This window comes from Scyliorhinus canicula, chromosome 4, assembly GCF_902713615.1.
Source record: "Scyliorhinus canicula chromosome 4, sScyCan1.1, whole genome shotgun sequence".
Lineage (NCBI taxonomy): Eukaryota > Metazoa > Chordata > Chondrichthyes > Carcharhiniformes > Scyliorhinidae > Scyliorhinus > Scyliorhinus canicula.
Genome location: NC_052149.1, coordinates 196,222,309 through 196,238,792, shown reverse-complemented (window position 1 = coordinate 196,238,792; position 16,484 = coordinate 196,222,309). Strand labels below are relative to the sequence as shown.

The window sequence follows — 16,484 nt, the reverse complement described above, 5'->3', positions numbered from 1 at the left end:
ATGTTTACACAGCATCAACAGTATGTCCTGGTCCACCCAAGTAGACGCTATGACCAAAAGCGCCTGTACTTCCTCAGGAAACTAAGGAAACGCGGCATGTCCACACTGACTCTTACCAGTTTTTACAGATGCACCATAGAAAGCATCCTATCTGGCTGCATCACAGCTTGGTATGCAAATTGTTCAGCCCAAAACTGTAAGAAACTACAGAGAGTCTACCATGGGAACCCACCTCCCATCCATTGACTCTGTCGACACCTCCCGCTGCCTTGGGAAAGCGGGCAGCATAAACAAAGATCCCTCCCACCCGATTATTCACACTTCCAACCTCTTCCATCAGGCAGAAGACACAAAAGTCTGAGAACACGCACCAGCAGATTCAAAAACAGCTTCTTCCCGCCTGCTGTTACCAGACTCCTAAACAACTCTGTTAGGGACTGAACTGAACCCTGTACGCATCTTCTCAACTGTTGTCTGCACTATACTCCATATGCTTCACTCGATGTCTATGTCTATGTGTTTACATTTTGTGTACTTATCGCATGTCCCATGTTTCACATATATGGAATGATTTCCTGGACTGTAAACAGAATAATACTTTCACTGTACCACGGTCTACGTGACAGTGAATCTAAATCTACTGATCACAATCAATAGAACAGCCAACTCGACTGGCTCCATGATTCTACAGAATCATAAACTGAAAGGAAGGGAAAATCAAAGTGAGCAATGAGGACACCTGACAATGTCCTGACCCTCAGCCCTCTACCATTCCTGGACATCCATCCATGCTCTTCCCCCTCAATGAGCACCTCTCCACTAAACCTCACTCCCTCCCCTTTCACTAGGGGCTTTTCACAGTAACTTAATTGAAGCCTACTTGTGGCAATAAGCGATTATTATTATGTGTACTGCTTTTACTGATGTTGGTCTTTTTTGTTTTATTGTTGGGGGATTATATGTTTATTATTGTATTTTTGTTATGTATTGTTTTTGAACTTAGAGGCTGGGAGCTCACCAGTTACGGCCCTGCTGCTTCTGTGCTAGTGAGAGGGAGGGGTGCTCTCTCTCTCTCTCTCCTCAACCGTGCACTACTTGTCCTTTACCAGTGGACTGTGCTGCTTGCAGGCGCCTTTCCACCAACGTGGGGCTGTTGCTGGAGCCAGGGGAGGGTGGGGGGGTAGACAGTCTTGAGTGGTGGCGGATTTGCCTTGTACTTAATTGTTTGTTGTGTTACTTTTGCAGTTACTCTACATTTTGTCTTGATTCTTTTATTTTGTAAAGGGAGTTCTCTCTCCCTCTCTCTCTACCACCATGCCCTGTATCGGTGTGTCTTTTTCGGGTGGTCTGTGCTGCTCATTTAGCCGCCTTTCCGCCGATGTGGGGCTGCAATTGGGACCGGGGTAAGTGGTGGTGGGTTGTGTGCTGGCTTGAGAGCTGGTGGTTTTGTTTTTTGGTATCTTAATAATGATAATCTTTAGTGTCACAAATAGGCTTACACTAACACTACAATGAAGTTACTGTGAAAAGCCCCTCGTCGCCACATTCCGGCACCTGTTCGGGTACACAGAGGGATAATTCAGAATGTCCAATTACCTAACAGCACATCTTTAGGGACTTGTGAGGAGAAACCGTAGCTGCCAGAGGAAACCCACGCAGACACAGGGAGAACGTGCAGACTCCGCACAGACAGTGACTGAAGCCGGGAATCGGGGTGGGAGGGAGGGGAAATCCTGGAGTGAGTGCTCGCTAGGGGAGCACGGTAGCATTGTGGATAGCACGATCGCTTTACAGCTCCAGGGTCCCAGGTTCGATTCCGGCTTGGGTCACTGTCTGTGTGGAGTCTGCACATCTTCCCCGTGTGTCCGTGGGTTTCCTCCGGGTGCTCCGGTTTCCTCCCACAGTCCAATGATGTGCAGGTTAGGTGGATTGGCCATGATAAATTGTCCTTAGTGTCCAAAATTGCCCTTAGTGTTGGACTGGGTTACTAGGTGGGGATAGGGTGGAGGTGTTAACCTTGGGTAGGGTGCTCTTTCTAGGAGCCGGTGCAGACTCGATGGGCTGAATGGCCTCCTTCTGCACTGTAAATTCTATTCTAATGACATGCTGATGTATTAAAATGAGGTTCCGGGACTCCCATGTCATTTTTCACATTAGTCCACTAGCGAGCAGGGTTGAAATCACGGGCAACACGGTGGCGCAGTGCGTTAGTCCTGCTGCCTCACGGCGCCGAGGTCCCAGGTTCAATCCCGGCTCTGGGTCACTGTCCGTGTGGAGTTTGCACATTCTCCCTGTGTTTGCGTGGGTTTTGCCTCCACAACCCAAAGATGTGCAGGCTAGGTAGATTGGCCACGCTAAATTACCCCTTAATTGGAAAAATTAATTGGGTACTCTAAATTTATTTTTAAAAAGGGTTGAAATCACGATCTTGACTGGAGAGAATTGCGTTTTCCGGTTCTCGCCGAATTTCCTGGCTGCTGCTCCGTTCTCACTGATCTAACCTATGTACACTCTGATTGCAACACACAGTAGACACTAAGTGATCACTCTTTCAGTATGCACATTCTTCCAAACATCTGTTTTATCTTTACTTTTTCATTACTTAACTTTACAATTTCTCGTCCCACTAGTTTGACTTACTCATACTCCAAGTTTATCTCACTGATACATTTTAAGAAGCTTTCTTCTTTAATAAAGACCTTTCCAAATGCGTGTTTCTTTAGGTGGTAAACATTTCTAACGTCTCCTCATGGCCCTTAATGCTCAGGAGTTCACTGCTCTTCTTCACATCCTTCTGTCTGTATGCTTATCCCTTTTGTAACATGGTGACCAGAACATCAAATCCTGAATGTAATAAGATGAGTGCTTTCTAATGCCTTAGCATAACCTTTGTAGATTTATCTTGCTACATAACCCAACATTCTATTTGCATTTTAATTACTTTGAAATAGTGCCTCAACATTAAAGTGATGATATTCCCAGATCCATTTTAAGTCTCTCTCTACTAATTATATTCCATTCATTTCATGCTTATTTCATTTTCTTCACCCAAGGCTCAATGCTTTACATGTGAATATTAAATTTCATTTGTGTTTACAATTGTCTAACTGATCTAAGTCCTTCTGAAAATCCCCACCTGAATCATTGGAGGATCTTTAAGTCACTATGCCCAGCAGAAGTTAATATGAAAGCCATATACTTATTTTGGCCTGAGCCATGGGGCTTTTTTTCACACTGCTGTTTTCATGGGCTATTGAGGGGCCCATCTGACCGAGGAGGTTGCCTATATAGACGTGCTGTGCAAGTACTTTGTAAGTCATTTTAATGGCCTTAGTGGTCTGTTCGCGATTGATGCTCTTCTCTCGAAGCAGATGTAGAAGAGACTGAGGCCGCAACAGGCAAATACAAAACTGATCACTGTGCATCTCAATGGAGTCTCCAGGTTCCACAAAGGAAGTTGAGGTCCCCGCTGAGACCAGGAATGGTCGGCTGACCCCAGGACAATCTGATAGCCAGACAAGGTACCACTGGGTGCCATTTCAGCAGGCATCTCACCTGCTACATGTAACATAGATTGAGCCTCTTGCAGAACCTTCCAGCAGTCTACCTGCAAAACATGATTTGAAATTCCTCCTTCTATCTCGACTGCTTTCCCCTTAGGTTGTCTGCATATTTAACAAGCTTGATTTTGGCATGCAAGTTATTTTTGTAGATTAGACACAACAGATCTGAATAGGGCAGCACGGTGGCACAGAGGTTAGCTGCCTCACAGCATCAAAGACCAGGGTTCAATTCTGACCTCGGGTGACTGTTTATGTGGAGTATGCACAACTTTCTCCCCGTGTCTGCGTGGGTTTCCCCGGGCACTCCGGTGTCCTCCCACAGTCCAAAGATGTGCAGGTTAGGTGAATTGGCCATGATAAAATTGCCCCTTAGTGTCCAAAGGTTAGGTGGGGTAACCGTGTAATGACGGGGGATTGTGTCTGGGTTGGGTGCTCTTTCAGAGAGCTGGTGCAGACTCGATGGGTCGAATGGCCTCCTTCTGCACTGTAGGAATTCGTGAACCAGATTTATTTTCAACACCAACCTGGCAGTTACATGGTTACTATAACTGAAGCTAGCTCCTCAGATTTATATATTAACTAAATGTAATTTCTCCAGCTATCATGGTGGAATTCAAACTCATGTCTTTGTTCATTAACCTCCCTCAGCAACCCCGGATTGACATCATCTTCAACCTCTGAGATTGTACCTCTCCTGCATGACAATACACTCTACAGTCGAGTGTATTTTGATGTTAAAGATTGCTTGGCAAATTCATATTATTTTCTTTTATGAATACTGCCAGAAAATATTCATTAAGTTATTATAATTATTCTCTCCTCAGTCATTCCCTGCTATTATTATGCTTCAGAATTCTAACTTCCTTAATGAACTTCCACTGTTATGATGATATTGAAAGAAGGTTTTGGGACGGTGTTTCATAAATAGTGTGAAGCAAGGTGCTCACCTGGGGCTTTGATTTACAGCCAAGCTTGTCAATGCCACAACATAAGACTATAAAACATAGGAGCAGAATTAGGCCACTCGGCCCATCGGGTCTGCTCCACCGATGGCTGATATTTTTCTCATCCCATTCTCCTGCCTTCTCCCAATAACCCCTGATCCTCTTATTAATCAAGAACCTATCTATCTCTGTCTTAAAGACACTCAGTGATTTGGCCTCCACAGCCTTCTGCGGCAAAGAGTTCCATAAATTCACCACCCTCTGGCTGAAGAAATTCCTCCTCATCTCTGTTTTAAAGGATCGTCCCTTTAGTCTGAGAATGTGTCCTCTGGTTCTAGTTTTTCCTACAAGTGGAAACATCCTCTCCACGCCCACTCTATCCAGGTCTTGCAGTATCCTGAAAGTTTCAATAAGATCCCCCCTCATCCTTCTAAATTCCAATGAGTACGGACACAGAGTCCTCAATTGTTCCTCAAATGACAAGCTTTTCATTCCAGGGATCATTCTTGTGAACCTCCTCTGGACCCTTTCCAAGGCCAGCACATCCTTCCTCAGATATGGAGCCCAATACTGCTCACAATACTCCAAATGGGGTCTGACCAGAGCCTTATACAGCTCAGAGAGGTCTTGTATTCTAGCCCTCTCGACATGAATGCGAACATTACATTTGCCTTCCTAATTGCCGACTGAACCTGCACGTTAACTTTAAGAGAATCATGAACAAGGACTTCCAAGTCCCTTTGTGCTGCTGATTTCCAAAGCATTTCCCCATTTAGAAAATAGTGTATGCCTCCATTGGAAGAAGGACTTCCAAACAGGGGCTGGATTCTCCCCTACCCGGCGTGACGGAGGGTCCCGGCGTAGGGGAGTGGCGCCAACCACTCTGGGGTCGGGCCTCCTCAAAGATGGGGAATTCTCCCCACCTTTGGGGGCCAGCCCCGCGCCGGAACGGTTGGCACCAGAAGACTGGCGCAGAAAACCGGCGCCCCCGGCAGCGGGGCTGGCTGAAAGGCTTTCGCCGGTCGGCGCATGCGCCGGCAGTGACGTCAGCGGCAGCTGGCCGCTAACGTCACTGCCGGCGCATGCGCGATGTGGGGTTCTCTTCCTCTTCCGCCATGGCGAAGGCCGTAGCGGCCGCGGAGGAGAAATAGTGCACCCAGGGCACTGGCCCGGAGTCTGAGCGTGGGGCCCCGATCGCGGGCCAGGCCACCGTGGGGGCACCCCCCGGGGTTCGATCACCCCTGCCTCCCCCCCAGGATCCCAGGGCCCGCTCGCGCCACTGATCCCGCCGTTCCAGAGGTGGTTCAAACCTCGGCGGCGGGAGAGGCCTCCCAGCGGCGGGACTTCGGCCCATCCGGGCCGGAGAATCACCGCAGGTGCCTCTCCAATCGGAGTGGCGAGATTCCCGCCACCGCCACTTCCGGGGTGGCGGAGAATCTCTGCCACGGCGGGAGCGGGATATTCGGCGGCCCCAGGCGATTCTCCAACCCTGCTGGGGGTCGGAGAATTTCGCCCCAGATTTGAGAAAAGGCATCAAAATACATTTGAGATAATTCCAATAGAAGAAGGGCCGAAAGTAAAATGCACCCAAGCGTTATCTGTGATTATAAAATCATTTTAATTGTATAATACTTGCCTTCTCTGATACTAATTTACAATGTGGAGGAAACTTTAACTGTCAAGAGTATATCAGGTGCAAAACCACTAGCTTAGAATCATAGAATCCTTACACTGCAGAACACTCATTTAAATATGCACGGTTGATATGAGGCTGCATTCATCCAGCACCTGGGAGTAACTGGCCACACCGGCGATGCCTCAATTGGGACTCTCAGAGGTCATTAGAGCCCCGTGGGTGATTGTGAACAGGGCAGGATAGTGCCCTGGCACCCCCCTGGCACTGAAGCACCCTTTCATTGCCAACTGGCACTGTCAAGCTGCCCAGTTGGTGCTACCAGGGCATTGCCTGGGTGCCAGATTGGCAGTGCCGATGTGCTCAGGTGCAGGCTGCCACTGCCAAGGGTCAGGGCCTGAGGGTGCCATGCCCATGAAAGGGGGAGTGAGGGATAAAGGCTGCCGGGAAACTGCGGGAAGCCTCCCCGGATCTACTGGCCACAAGGCGCTCGGGCAAGCTGGTAGATCGCGCCCTTGATATTGGATGTTGCTGCGGAACAATGGGCATCTCTGAATTCAGGAAATATAGGTAGTTGGGAACAAAGGGGCAACTTAATCTAATAGTGTGTGTGTATACCCTTCAGTGTAGTTAAATGTAGTGTAGTAGTGTATTATAGTCCTTCTTGTTGTGCATTTTTCTTTCTTAATTCTTTATTAATTGATCACAAAATGATTGGACTATTCCTCCCTGGTTCACATATCTTTTCTCACAGCATACTACATTGAAAATATACACCACTAAGAACCAGTGTTTCAAGTTACCCATTCTGAGTCTTAGAATACCCTTGTATTTAACATCAGTGGGGTTCTTAAAAAGAGCCATGGGAATGGGCAGGGGGCATGGAATAGCATGTTGCCATGTATGGGTGTGGGGAGTGGATGAGTTACTGATTGGGTGAGGGAAATGAGGCCTCAATGACCTAATATTTCATAATACAACTGAGGGAATGCATGAGAACCTAGGCTGCCCTTTTAACCAGCATGCCTTGGCACCCGATTGGATCCAATCTGGGTACAAGGATGCCAGGCTCTACTCCATCCTGCACATGTCACCCCATTCCAGCCCCCCCCCCCCCCCCCCCCACACCCCCATCCACCCTTAAACAAGATGAAGATCCAGCAATTTGGGAAACTTTTCCCCAAATCAAGATTTCCAGATCCTACATACGAACGTTGGGAGAAAACCCCAGGCTTAAAAGTGCAGAGGAACATAAAGAGACCGAGAAAACATGGCTGCAGCATGAAAATACAAGTGATGATATTCCAGCGCCACAAAGATTATTTCAGTTAAGTTACTCCTAGATTCAATAATTATATTTATTTTTCATGCTCACTTGCATTTATATAGCATCCTTAACATAATTAAACCGCCCAAGGCATTATACACCAAGATATGACACTGAGCCACATGAGCCATATTAGACCTGATGAGTAAAAGTTTGGTCAAAGGGATAGGTTTTAAGAAGCAACTTTAAAGAGGACAATGATGTGGAGAGATGGAGAGGTTGAGGGACAGAATTCCAGAGCGTAGGACCTCAGCAGCTGAAAGTGCCGTTGCACATCATGCAGTGATTAAAGTGGATATTGCTCAACAGACCAGGAGTAGAGGAGCGCGGATAACTCAGAAGTCGTAGACAAGATGAAAATGCCGCAAAATAACTCTATTTCTACCCCCCCCCCCCCCCCCCCCCCCCCCCCCCCCCCCCACACACCCCACACACCCCACACACCCCAAAGCTGCTGCCAGAGGTGATGAGTAATAATAATAATAATCGCTTATTGTCACAAGTAGGCTTCAATGAAGTTATTGTGATAAGCCCCTAGTCACCACATTTCGGCACCTGTTCAGGGGGGCCGGTACGGGAATTGAACCGGCACTGCTGGCCTTGTTCTGCATCACAAGCCAGCTGTTTAGCTCACTGTGCTAAACCAGCCCCTTTCAGCATTTCAACATTTTCAGTTTTAATTTAAGATTTCCAGTATTTGCACAATTTTACTTTTGTGTCAGAATTTTGAAGTCAAGCCATCGCTTAACTGGCAACCAGTGTAGTTCAGCGAGGACAGGGGTGTCGCATGTTACACGGCTACTGCTGTACCTCATTAGGAAGAAAGCAATTTAGCAACATACATTGAGGCATTTAACAAAAATACGGGGCGGGGTTCTCCGACACACCGCCGGGTCCGTTAATCGCCGGGGGCCGGCATCAATCCCGCCCCCGCCGTGTCCCGAATTCTCCGGCACCAGTGATTCAGTGGGGGCGGGAATCGCTCCGTGCCGATCAGCGTGCCCCCCCTCGGCGATTCTCCAGCCCACGATGGGCCGAAGTCCCGCCGCTGTCATGCCTCTCCCGCCGGCATGGAACAAACCACCTACCTTACCGGCAGGAGCAGGCAGCGCGGGCAGGCTCTGGGGTCCTGGGGCGGGTCCTGGGGCGATCTGGCCCCAGGGGGGTGCCCCACGGTGGCCTGGCCCGCGATCAGGATCCACCGATCGGCGGGCGGGCCTGTGCCGTGGGGGTACTCTTTTCCTTCTGCCTTCGCCATAGTCTTCACCATGGCGGAGGCGGAAGTGACCCCCTCCCTGCGCATGCGCGGGGTTGACGTCAGCAGCCGCTGACGTTCCGGCGCATGCGTGGACATCCGCCGGCCGGCGAAGTCCCTTCGGCCCCGGCTGTCGTGGTGCCAAAGGCCTTCCACGCGAGCTGACAGAGCACCAACCACTCCGGCGCGGGCCTAACCCCTCAATGTTAGGGCTTGGCCCCTAAAGGTGTGGAGACTTCCTCCATCACGCCGGGACCCCCCGCCCCGCCGGGTAGGGGAGAATCCCGGCCACGGTACGTTCCATGGTTAGGTTAACCAATATTCAAGCAATTTTACTGTTTACTGTGATATTAATAGAACATTGTTACATGATTGCTATGCAAGTGCTATTTTTTTAATGACACCATTGAAATTATAATTTCAATCAGGAACATATTTCAAGATGGTACAGTTTCCCAAGGTCAAAGGTTACGTTAAAAATACAGCATTTGTTCCATTTCTATCCAGAGAGGAAGATACAGCCCCATATACTTCCTTTCAGTCCCTTAAACATGGAAAAGCTGGATCAACAATAAAATATACAGGAACCAAAGTGTCTAGTATGTCACCGTTATTCCAGGGCTCTCTGGTTACAAAAGTCAAACTATTCATTATGCGGTTTGGAATGAGATTAGAAAATAAATACAGTATTAAATTGGTGATTCATTTTTCTAATGTTCTCCGAGGCGAAGGGGCAAAGACCCATAAATGGATGTAACTCCATCTGAAGGTTCTACCACATGCAATTGGGGCAGCATTTGTGGCTGCTATCTTTGACAGCCCTCATATTCCAGTGAGTGCTATGGATCAGTGCCATGCTGCTACATTCATTTACAGTGCAATGTTGGATTCAAGTCTCATGCTGCATCAGTTAAGGGAACACAGACAATTGTTACTGTAGCAACAGAGCTCCACAATAATGACTCTCACAAGCAGAAGTAATTATGCCAAATTGGGAAATTTACACCCAATTGGCTTTGATTTTTCTTTTATTGTGCGGGGGGGAGGTGGGGGGCGGAATGGCCCAAAACAGATGACTAAATTTTGGGATTAGCTTTGTCCACTTGCAACAACGAACATCAGCTTATTGGTAGCCACCCTCACCCCAAGCTTCCTACTTCCTAATGGACCTGGCAGGCAACTGAATTTCAAAGGACACATTCTTCACTCTTTTGTTGTACTCACACTATGGCTGGTTTAGCACACTGGACTAAATCGCTGGCTTTTAAAGCAGACCAAGACTGGCCAGCCGCACGATTCAATTCCCATACCAGCCTCCCCGAACAGGCGCGGAATGTGGCGACTAGGGGCTTTTCACAGTAACTTCATTGAAGCCTACTCATGACAATAAGCGATTTTCATTTCATTTGTAAACAAAACATTGAGCTATAACATAAACTTCCATTCAATACTAACCTCGTTGAGCATTCACCTCAACACAATAACACCCATTATTATCTGTGAATATGTCTTACTGCAACAAAATTTGATATAGCCTGCATATGGACAGGTGGACCACAGTGCATGATTAATCTGCATATTCTACTTCCACAGCAGCAGTGTTAGGTTGATGCGCATGCTGGTAAGTGATCCCACAGGCTGAATATGGTACCTCTGTGTCCAAACCACAAACAGCAAATGAAATAAGTAACCAGATAATTTTTTTTTTATGTTGGTTGATGAATGACTAGTAACCAGAGACGTAACACCCTACACTATTAAGTAATAACCTATAATTATATGGCACGTTTGATGTTTGTAATATGTCCCAACGGGCTTGACAGGACTGTCATTTGGCTGAGCGATTTAATAAGATATTGGGACCAATAACCAAAAACTTGGTCAAGAAGTTAGGTCTTAAGTAATGTCTTAGGGAGAGCAGCAGAGCCGCAAAGCCGCCAGAGTTGAAGTGTTTAAAATCAGGAATACTCAAGTGGTCAGAATTAGAGGAGTTCAGATATCTGAGAGTTGAAGTGCTGGAGAAGATTAAAGATAACAAGGGTTTCCGTGGACCCGGGTTCAATTCCGGCTTCAGGTGGCTGTCTGTGCAGAGTTTGAGCTTCCTCCCTGTGTCTGTGTGGGTTTCCTCTGGCTGCTCCGGTTTCCTCCCACAGTCCAAAGACGTGTAGGTTTGGCGGATTGGCCATGATAAATTGCCCCTTAGTGTCCAAAAGGTTATGTGGGTGTACTATAGGGTTAGGATGGAGGCATGGACTTAAGTGGAGTGCCCTTCCAAGGGCCGGTGCAGAATCGATGGGCCAAATGGCCTCTTTCTGCACTGTAAATTATATGATTCTATGATTCAAACACATTTATGTGGAGGAGTTCCCCCTCCCCATCACGATGACGGCCCTGACATCCTGTGCCTGGCTTTTTAAACACGATGTCTGCTCCCTTTTGAGGGGCCTCTATCTTGAAGTGCCCCCTTGCTCTTCCTCTGCCTGAGCAGTGCTGACCAATCCCTTCTGCTGGCCCCTGCAATTGACTCTCCTGCATCTATGTGCTGCCTGCTGTCCCTAATTATGCAGCGACTGCTAAGGCAGCCAGTTAATTGGCTGCCTCCAGTAAGATCATGCAGGTAGGCAGACCATTGACACAGACAGGGTCAGGACCCAAAAATGGTCCTGCTGCCCTTGAATTATATGCCTGACCATAAAGAGCCTTAACAAGGAAATCCCCCCCAAAAAGGTAGGAAAGACAAAGATTAAAAAGAATAGACAGTGAGGAAAGCATGGGAAACCAGCAAGATTGAGCAGCATGTGACAGCTCACAACACTCCTTGTCTATTTCAATAGACAACAAAAAGTTAAAATTTCCCCATGTGTGTTTCTGTGCGACTGAGATCTGATCATTCTTATGCCTTAGATAAACCAAAGAAATCTGATACTACCCTGTTTATTGGGCTCCTTTAGAGCTAGTTGGGCAACACTGGACTGCCTTTGACCTAGTGTGTGGTCGACCTGGAGCTACAAACATACTTTAACTTCGAAAAATCCTGAGAAGTAGCAAATACCAGAATACAGGGTAAACAAAATCAAACTTAAAATAAATAACCAACATTTTCAATTCATAATAAAGGATACATACAAGTTAAAATAATGCTTGGATAAAATATATAAAAATGCAACAATGGCGATTTGTTTGCTCTTCAGTTTAAACACCCAGCCAAAATTTCAAAGATTGAAACACATTCCATCCACAAGATCAAAAGTGGCTCAGTTTAATCCCCAAAATCAATCCCCACATCACAGTTGAAAAATCACCTGAATACAGCCCTTCGAAACCATATTTGCACCGAGATAGACTTTGCAGTCAGCCATCTCGGGAGTCATTGTTTTTGCATCTTGGCTGTCCCCCTACGTTAAACATCCACAACCCATCTCAATAGATGGTCTTGTACCACTGATCAACATTGGGCAAAAAACCTACCGGCTGAAGATAAATTCCCTACCTTCCCCTTCCTCATTGCCAATACCCCTCCCACGTAATTGCTGAAATATAAAAAGACTAGGTATGTTTTCAATGTTCCAATTCGGTATACATATTTGAACATACATTGTGTACCTCTTTAAAAGCCTGATATCTAAATGCCTTCACAAAGAATATGGATGAGAAATTGGGTTTGTTTTGCTTTGGGGCACTGCTCCAAAATGTCATCTGCAGCACACCTGTGGGACACAACACAGTAGATGCCATATTGATTTAGGTATTAGAGTGCAACAGTGAGCAACCACTGGAAAAATACAGAAACAGCAGATAACAATATCAGTCAGCATGCAACATGAATTTGACACCCTCTAAGGTGTCTACGCTCATCCAATTCTAGCCTCTCGAGCATTCCAATTTAAATTGCTTCAGCATTATGAACATACAAAATAGTAGCAGGAGTAGGCCTAAAGGCCCCTCAAGCCTGCTCCACCATTTGATAAGATATCGGGCGCAATTCTCCGCTCTCACGAAAATTCGGAGAATAGCGGGCGGCGTAAATTTTTACGGACACGCTGGTCCGACGCCCTCCCGCTATTCTCCCCCCCCCCCCCACGCCTGCCTCCCGACACGAATCGCTGCCCGCCGTTTTTTTACGGCGAGCAGCTATTCACCCCTGGCCGATGGGCCGATTTCCAAGGCCTTTACAGCCATTTTTACAAGCGTAAAACACACCTGGTCTGACCGTTCGTGAAAACGGCTGTAAAGTCCCGTTCTCGGGAACCATGGCACCGATTGGCACGGCCGTGGTATGGGCCCGCGATCGGTGGGCACCGATCGCGGGCAGCGGGTACTTACCCCGCACACTCTTTCTCCCTCCGCCGCCCCGATGGATCCATCCGCGGGGCTTCTGCGGGGCATACCGACCCGCGCATGCGCATGTTTCACGCATATGCGTGATGACGTCATCCGCGCATACGTGGGTTGGAGTCGTCCAATCCGCGCATGCGCGGCTGACGTCATCTGACGCGTCAGCCGTCGCTAACTTTGGCTAGCGGGCTTAACGAAATTCGTTAAGCCCGTGATGCCGGAGTTCACGGCCGTGCGATGCTAGCCCCGACCGGGGAGGTGAATCGGTTCCCGGTTGGGGGGGGGGGCGGAGGCTGGCGTCAAACGCGCCCGTTTTTGACGCCAGCTTCCCGAGTTTTCGTAACTCAGGAGAATCGCGCCCGATCTGTTTGTATTTCAAGTTCTACATTCCCACTGGTAGCTGTGCTTCGACTGCATGGGCCCCAATCGCTGGAATTCCCACCTTAAATCTCTCTCCCTCTCTGTCCTCCTCGAAGACACTATTAAAGTCTGTCTCTTTGACCAACTTTATGGCCATCTGCTTTAATATCATCTTATGTGGCTCAAGTGTCAAAGTTTGCCATTAAATGGCAAGTGACTAAGGAGTGCCATGGGGAGAAGGAGATAGAGGTTATGAGCTATTCTGGCAGATCTGTCCATGAGAAGCTTATCCAAATACAATGTCAGTAACCGCAACCCCAATTCTTCATTCAGTAATGGTTAAACTTTACCTTCTCGCTGTCACTGACCATCACTGAAAAAATGAAAAATGCTTATTGTCACAAGTAGGCTTCAAATGAAGTTACTGTGAAAAGCCCCTAGTCGCCACATTCTGGCACCTGTTCGGGAAGGTTGGTACGGGAATTGAACCGTGCTGCTGGCCTGCCTTGGTCTGCTTTCAAAGCCTTCGATTTAGCCGTGTGCTAAACCAGCCCCTGGTACAGTTGTACCTCTTGAAAGGGAGTGAAAGGAAAAAGATACAAGGCTGCGGTGGTGGTGCAGAAGGGCAAGAATGTAAAAGGTGCCTGTACATGCCATCGAAAGCTTGCTATTCAGACGAGATTATGGAATGAGGGAGAAGTAGGTGTGAAAAGGAAGATTAAAAATGAGCATACCATCATCCTCCATGGTTTCAACCTTGCCTCTCATCACATCCTCGGCAATGGCTGTCCCAAAAATGGCCATGAGGTTTAGGACATGGTTAGGTATGCTTGTGCCTCTCTGGTTAGCACCTGCTGAATTGAATTGTCCAGCACCTTGTCCTGCAAGATAAAGGGAAGTGTCTTAGTAAGTGTCCTGAAATCTGTTTGGTTGATCTTGCTGTCATGATAGAATAGCTGGCGGTATGTGCAAGCTCTGAGGTGTGATTGTGAGGCTCACAGCAGTATGCGACGGTGAGATAATGCACATAAGTGTTTAGTATAAGGTCCTGATTTATAGAGACTGTTGATAGGCGAGTGATGAGAGTTGATCAGTAAATGAGACTACAGCACGCCTGGTAGGAAATTACATTCAAGGTTGCAGTCACTGACCTTGACCACACACATGAGGTCATTGAACATCCTGTGGCACTGCGCCCAGGTCCCCGGGACCTGATTCCTGGCTTTCACCTCCACAGCTATCTGCTCCCATTGCCCTTTGACTGAACATCAAGTGATCCTCCAGCCCCAGTGCAGATAGAGGGCATTGCTCCTCCTTTCCATCTCCTGCACCAAGACCTCCAGTATCCAAAAACCTTTTAGCCTGTTCTCCCACTTGTTATGCCATTCTTCACTCTTTCCCCGATCAGATTTTCTTCAACCACAATCTGCAACACCTGCTTCAGCCATAATGCATCCTCTTTAAAATATGCAAACTAGTTCTAAGTGGTGCTAACCACCCACGGTATTGGTCCCCACTGCTGATGCATTCAGCAAATGGTGTGGTAAACCACTGAATGAACACAAAGATCACTGAAATGAGCAGCCAGCATCAACATCTATGCTGCCTGCATTACAATCTATATAGTTTAATCGCACATCGTAGTCCCTGCATGTGTGAAATGAAGTGATGATACTGTGTCTTCATTCTCGCGCTCCTCTGGGTGACAGTGAGAGTGGGAGGGACTCCTTGTCAGAACAAGAAATTTATTCACATGCATTCGTCGATCTTCTATAGTGCGCACAAACGAGGGCAAGACTGAGGACAGTATTTTCCAGAATGTTGGCAAAGAGCGCTAGCAGGCGGGAAAAATGGCATTGAAGCCGCCTGCACCAACAGTGTCTTTCTCCACCACATCGTTTGGGATTCAGACTTTGATTCTCTGTTCCTTCACGCCGGCAGGATTCTCCAGTTTGACTGCAGTGAATGGAAATTTGGCTGAGCGACAAATTCTCCATCCCTGCTGGCAGCAGTAGGGAGCATGGACTCGCAACGGAGACTCCCGCCCTTAGTGCAAAACACATAAGGGGCAGCACGGTAGCATAGTGGTTAGCACTGTGGCTTCACAGCGCCAGGGTCCCAGGTTCTATTCCCTGCTGGGTCACTGTCTGTGTGGAGTCTGCCCGTTCTCCCCGTATCTGCGTGGGTTTCCTCCGGGTGCTCCGGTTTCCTCCCACAGTCCATGGATGTGCAGGTTAGGTGGATTGGCCATGCTAAATTGCCCTTAGTGTCCAAAAAAAGTTAGGAGGGGTTATTGGGTTAGGGTGATTGGTTGGAAGTGAGGGCTTAAATGGGTTGGTGCAAACTTGATGGGCCGAATGGCCTCCTTCTGCACTATATGTTCTATGTCTTTGTCACATAAAGGGGCGAGTCCCATGAAATCACGCTGGCGGGTCGGGCACTAATTAGTGCAACTTTGTTTTCTGAAGACCGGCATGCCATTTTTAAAGGCCGCCTCAGTGCACAAAAGTTCAGATGGAACTCCCCCCACACAACTCTTCTCACATTTGTGATATTATTTTCTTTACCTGCACAATTTTGCTGTTCCACTGCTGGTTTTGATTCTCTTTAGTCTTTCATGGCTGGTAGGCGTCACTGGAAAATCCAGCATTTGTTGCCCATCCCTAATTGCCCCTTGAGCTGAGTGACTCGCTTGGCCATTTCAGAGAGCAGTTAAGAGTCAACTACATTGCTGTGGCCCTGGAGTCACTTGTAAATCAGACCGGGTAGGGATTGCCGTTTTCCTTCCGTGAAGGGCATGAGTGAAGTAGATGTCTGTTTATGGCAATCGATGACAGTTGAGACCGGCCTTAAATAAAATAAATCATCTTTATTATTGTCACAAGTGGGCTTACATTAACACTGCAAATGAAGTTACTGTGAAAAGCCCCTGGTTGCCACATTCCGGCGCCTGCTCGGGTACGCGGAGGGAGAATTCAGAATGTCCGAATTACCTAACAGCGCGTCTTTCAGGACTTGTAGGAGGAAACTGGAACACCGGAGAATGTGCAGAATCCACACAGACAAT

General features: G+C 47.6%; 1 protein-coding gene across 2 annotated transcripts in view; it reads right to left on the bottom strand.

Annotated features, from left to right (window-relative positions):
* The window catches only part of kctd16b (potassium channel tetramerization domain containing 16b), a 323,779-nt gene that overhangs the window by 106,900 nt on the left and 200,395 nt on the right, over nucleotides 1-16,484 (bottom strand). Inside the window, exon 2 of one of the 2 annotated variants that reach the window (XM_038795824.1) lies at nucleotides 14,152-14,298. The exons of the other annotated variant lie outside the window; for it this stretch is intronic. Coding sequence (XP_038651752.1) covers nucleotides 14,152-14,298 — 147 coding nt within the window. The remainder of the gene's footprint in view (nucleotides 1-14,151; nucleotides 14,299-16,484) is intronic. 2 annotated transcript variants of the gene reach the window in all.